Source organism: Triticum urartu, chromosome 4A (assembly GCF_056163025.1).
Source record: "Triticum urartu cultivar PI428250 chromosome 4A, HENAU_Tu73, whole genome shotgun sequence".
Classification (NCBI taxonomy): Eukaryota; Viridiplantae; Streptophyta; class Magnoliopsida; order Poales; family Poaceae; genus Triticum; species Triticum urartu.
This window is the reverse complement of record NC_141876.1, coordinates 134,109,431-134,114,623: the sequence shown is the minus strand read 5'-3', so window position 1 is coordinate 134,114,623 and position 5,193 is coordinate 134,109,431. Positions and strand designations below refer to the sequence as shown.

The window sequence follows — 5,193 nt, the reverse complement described above, 5'->3', positions numbered from 1 at the left end:
TCGAACCGTGCGTCTGAGGATCGAAGGAAACAGCAGACAAGGGTGACGCGATGTTTACCAAGGTTCAGGCCCTCTTAATGGAGGTAAAACCCTACGTCATGCTTGATTGTATTTGATGAGTATAGGGGTTACAAGAGTCGATCTACCTCGAGATCGTAATGGCTAAACCCTAGATGTCTAGCCTATGTGATTTGTCTTAGTCTCTATGGACTAAATCTTCCGGTTTATATATACATCAGAGGGGTCTAGGGTTGTACAGAGTCGGTTTACAGAGAAAGGAAATAATACATCTAAACGCTAGGCTTGCCATCCACGCAAATGAGAATCCCATCCGGACACGGGGAAAGGTCTTGTGCCTTGTATCTTCACGGCCCACCAGTCCGGCCCATATCAAATTGTCCGGACACCGGAGGACCCCTTAGTCCAAGACTCCCTCAGAGGATGGGGCGGCGAGGTGGCGCTAGCCGCTAGCCGCGGGGGGAGGGGGGGGCAGGCAGACGGTTAGGCCTGGGCGGGCCTGCGGCTGTGCAAGGAAGAAGAAGCCAGAGGTAGATGATGAATAATACCGCGATTTATTTACAGTCGTTGGATGAAGATCAGATGGTCTAGAGTAGAAGTGACTGATGAAACTTTTTTTCAGGTGCGTGATGCATAGTCGGTCTCGAATAATAATACACCTTAAGATTATCTTTTCCATACAATATTTTCTGTCTTCCATATAAATGGCAGATTTTCTTGTACTTTAGTCGTAAAACACATTCAGAAACTTTGATCATTTATATGTTCGCTTCAAGAGATAAACGTCCACATGTCTCGCAGCTTATTTTCTGAAATTACATAGTACAACTACACACAATAGCGTGATGGTAAAACAGTGTATGTGTATATTACATTCTTCCGGTTCCTCCTAGTGGATATCATAAGGAACCATAACAACCGTGGTTGCTTCTTAAGCTGCCATGAGAGCTTGGCACGGCCTGATGTAAACACCGATGGAGTCAAGCAGCCAGCCGGAACGTCCCCAGAAGCCTACGATGCATCCATTCGCGGCCGGGATGGAGAAGGGAGTCCCGGTCTCTTTGCCATATGGCCCGTATGTTCTCCCCTTGTCTGTACGGAACGTCAGCGAGGTGACAACCACTGCCCGAACATAGCTGCAATGCCCATAAGTCCCCTCTACTGCGATGAGCTGCTCATCTGATGCAAAGTTGATCTGTTCGTAGGGCTAAAAAGAAGGTCTCGGTTAGGAGAGTCCTACCGAAAAGGAAAATAAAAAGAAGCCAAGTTACCATCTTATACTCCCTTCATTTTTATATACAAAGCCACAATCAAAATTATAATTTGCAACTATACAAGGCCACAAACACTAATCGAGACAAAATTGATAATATTCATCTCGTACTAGCAAAGGAGGACATTAATTATCCCTTGCATACATGTGGGTGTGAGAAGTTTGGCTTGCGTGCGCCTCATTAATCATCTAAAAGGAGTGAGAGCATTGACTTATTGTTGGTGGTATAGAAAAATATGCATTAATTAACATGACAAACAAGGAGACAAGCTAGCTTGCAATATTGGCTTAAGTACACATTTACTTTTGCCTTGATACCTATAATATGGGTTTGTGGCCTTGTATACAAAAATGGAGGAAGTGATAAGTTCTTCGTAGACACGAACGGGTCTATGTTCGTCAAGAAAAACGGCCATAGTTAATTGTACAGATATTTTTCATCGGAGTATATTCCAAGATGAAATATACCCAAATGTTTGTTAATTACTAGTAATAATGTACGTGCAATGCACGTTTATATTAGGTAGAATAGGATATTAGTTACGCGTTATATTAGGTAAGGTATATCTATTACATGTTGGTATTTGGTAAGATATCAATTATTTTTTTCACAGGAATGGTGGGATATTTATTATATGACAGATTTCATGGGATAGTGTTGAGTCAAAACATGTTTATAGTAAATGGCAATGGTAGGTAATTAGAGCGTTAAACGTGTTTGATGCTTGACATTGGAGCGATTTAAACTGCTAGATAATATGATTTGACGGTCGAGATGATTTGGATCTGCTCTTTTGGGTCTTTTATATTGGTATAGATATAGATATAGATATAGATTAGTGTTGCAGTAGATGTAGATAATTTGTTATATACCAAAGGTTTGCCCATCTCATTACAAATCCAAAACATCTATGCTTATTTGATGCACTTACCGTTAAACGAGCTCTACTTTGGCCACCGCCTTCTGCTCGTTCCAGCGTCAGCTTCACCACGGGCTCGTCTGAGCTTTGGTAGAAGGAATGGATGGCGTCGTCGGTGTACTGCAGGGTGACACTGCGCACGCGAGGGGCGCTCACCCCGCGGCCGCCGCGCATGTAGAAAGGTGCCCCGCCGGATCCTCCCCACGGCCCGACCTTGATCACTCCTCTTCCTCCCGGCCTTTTCTCGTCAGTGATCTCGTCGGAGAAGTTGCTGTGCCTCGACCACGGTCTCGCTGCTGCTCTTGTGTGGACGTCATCCCTGACCCTGCTGTTCACTTGCGTGTAGTTGGCAACTGGCATGGGCTGCAGCGCTGACTCGCGATCCGCCGCGGCCGCCCTGTTGGCTCGTGGTGAGAGCGAGACGCTCGCGGGGGATGATGACAGTACCGCAGTTCCGTCACCCGCACCGGCGAGAGCTCTGCCTGACCGTCCTTCCCTGTGATTACCACCCCAGAACTCCTGAATTAACCATGGATATAACTTAGTTCCATGATCCATCAGCTTGTGAAGTCCAAACCAGATCGAGATGGTTAGGTAAATCTATGTGTCAATATATGTTTTTTGTAAGATCTGTCGATATGTGAATACACGATCACCTTTGCGAAGTCCTTGGCGAGGCCTCTGAAGCTGACGCTGACGCGGAGGGTCCTGTCCGACGGCGTCTGCTTAGTCGTCGCGGAGCTGTCCAGTGTTCGGCCGAGTGCGGCGCCGGCGATGATGGCGCAGCTGTAGACGGACACGGTGGCGATGATGATGAGGAAAACAGTGGCTCCGTTGAACCGCGCCATTGCTAGCTAGCTCGACCTTGAATGGCCGATGCAGAGATCGGTCAGCTAGGTGCCCCAGCAGTCCAGCACTCGTGATGGACCAGCTGGGTATAATATGTGTAAACTGTCGGCCATCTTATTAGGCTAATTTGTCGCTGTCGGAGTGTATCTGTCAATCTGCCGGTTCCTCCACGACGTTCATCCACAAATCAACACAAAGAATAGGGATGCAGGCGGACGCCGGATGCATGTCGCTTTGTCAGTGTTAGGCTGGGGAGAATGCTAGTAGTATTATACTTTGAGTTCAGCATAGCAAATTCCGATGGATATCTACGGTGACAAGGTCTTCATCTCGTATGTTTCCGTGTTTTGTCAACACGTTCCCTTTCACCTAGCTAATTTAATCCGAGGTAAAGGTTCTCCTTGACATCGCAGTTAATCCTGAAAATTAAATTTTTAGATAGAACCAACTTGACCGGTTACAAAAGGATTCGAGAAACGATACAACATTGGTTGTGAGGACTGAGGACACATTTAGTCATGTGGTGAAGGCTAGCACTAGTAGACTAATATTGTCATTGGCGGTTTCTAAGGGTTGTAATCAGTGACGATTTTATGTATTAGCTGACCCCGCCAACTTTTTTGATTACTCCTTAATTTTATTCATATTTGTGCAAAAAAAAGATAATAGTTTAGCGGACTTGACACCATGCATTTTTGTGGTTGCACCACCATTGGTTGAAATCATTGCGATGCAGAACATGTTTTTTTATGAGCTCCTGAAAGAGAAAGTGCATATGAGGCAACCACTAGGATATGAAGATAAGTCTAAACCAAATCATGTTTATACAGGCACCACGTATGGTACTCTCTTCTTAGCGCAAAGCTCATTGATATTGAGGTTCACATTTTTCAAAGTTCATACATCACATTTCTTCTACTGGAAGAATGGGTCACTATATTTCATCTTATATATTATTAGTGAGAGATGGTAGCACGGGCTATCTTCAATCGGTATGGATAGCGGTCTCATAATAGGATAGGTGTTTAGTCACTTTTGTCCTATTTTCCAGCCGGTTGTGGCTATGATTTCACTTTGTCTTCATTTTTCTCTTTGTTCCGTTTGCGAGCTATACTGGATCTCAGACTTTGTTATTTGCCGCCACTTTTAATAATATGGCCGCATGCATCTTTCGAATGCAGAAGCCGGGGGTAATCCTCCTTTTTCAAAAAAAAATCATCTTATATATGTTGATTACATAATTGTGGCTAGTTTATCAAGGATGTTGTTGGTGCCTTGTTGTGTGATCTGAAGACTGAGTTTGCTTTGAAAGACATGTTTAGTCATGTGGTCAAGGCTAGCACTATTACATTAATATTGTCATTGGCAGCTTGTAAGGGTTGTAACCGTTGCCAGCCTGCAAGGGTTATAAACGTAAAGAATGGTATCTCTAGATGCATGTCACTCTATCAGTGTCAGGCTTAGGAGGGGGAAGCTAGTATTATACTTTGGGTTCAATATAGCAAATTCTGATGGGTATGTGCATTATGACACGGTCTTCACTGGTATCATTATTTTGTATGTTTTGTGTTTTGACAATTAGCAGTGTTTGTGTGCCTACAATTTTGTAAAACACATTAATCTTAGGGAGAAACTGCACTTTCGTAAACCACGTTAATTTCAAACACGTTCCCTTTCACCAATTTCAAAACACATTAATTTGAGAAAGCAACTACAAGGTTCTCTTTGGCATTGTAGTTGCTTTCTAAAATTAATTTTATATACAAACCAACTTGACCCATTGCAAAAGGGTTCAAACAGAATGCGAAATTTATTAAGATGAGACATTTAGTTATGTGGTGACGGCTAGCACTATTAGACTTTTTGCAGTTTCTAAGGGTTGTAATCAGTGGCTATTCTATTTGTTAGTTGGGGGGGCAGTTGAGCTAGTTGGAGCTTAATGTTCGTTTCTTGAAAACTCCCTAACTAACAACTATATAAAACACAAGTGTCTCCATCATGTCCTCCATGCCCCCATCGGATACATGCATCAGTGAAATTTTGCACTCTAAGATGTGTTTCCCCCGGTACCATGCCTCCTTCCCGCAACAGAATGGTCGTGTTCATAATTGCTAACTATAGCATCCGTGATAT

The 5,193-nt window shown here is 43.6% G+C and overlaps 1 protein-coding gene across 1 annotated transcript; it reads right to left on the bottom strand.

Annotated features, from left to right (window-relative positions):
• Nucleotides 1–749: 749 nt before the first annotated feature.
• On the bottom strand, nucleotides 750–3,158 carry LOC125553698 (uncharacterized). Its single transcript, XM_048717438.2, has 3 exons — nucleotides 2,868–3,158; nucleotides 2,224–2,730; nucleotides 750–1,225 (listed from the first exon to the last, which is right to left on the bottom strand). The coding sequence occupies exons 1-3, from the start codon at nucleotides 3,057–3,059 to the stop codon at nucleotides 950–952; spliced, it is 975 nt and encodes a 324-aa protein (XP_048573395.1). The 5' UTR covers nucleotides 3,060–3,158; the 3' UTR covers nucleotides 750–949.
• Nucleotides 3,159–5,193: the final 2,035 nt, after the last annotated feature.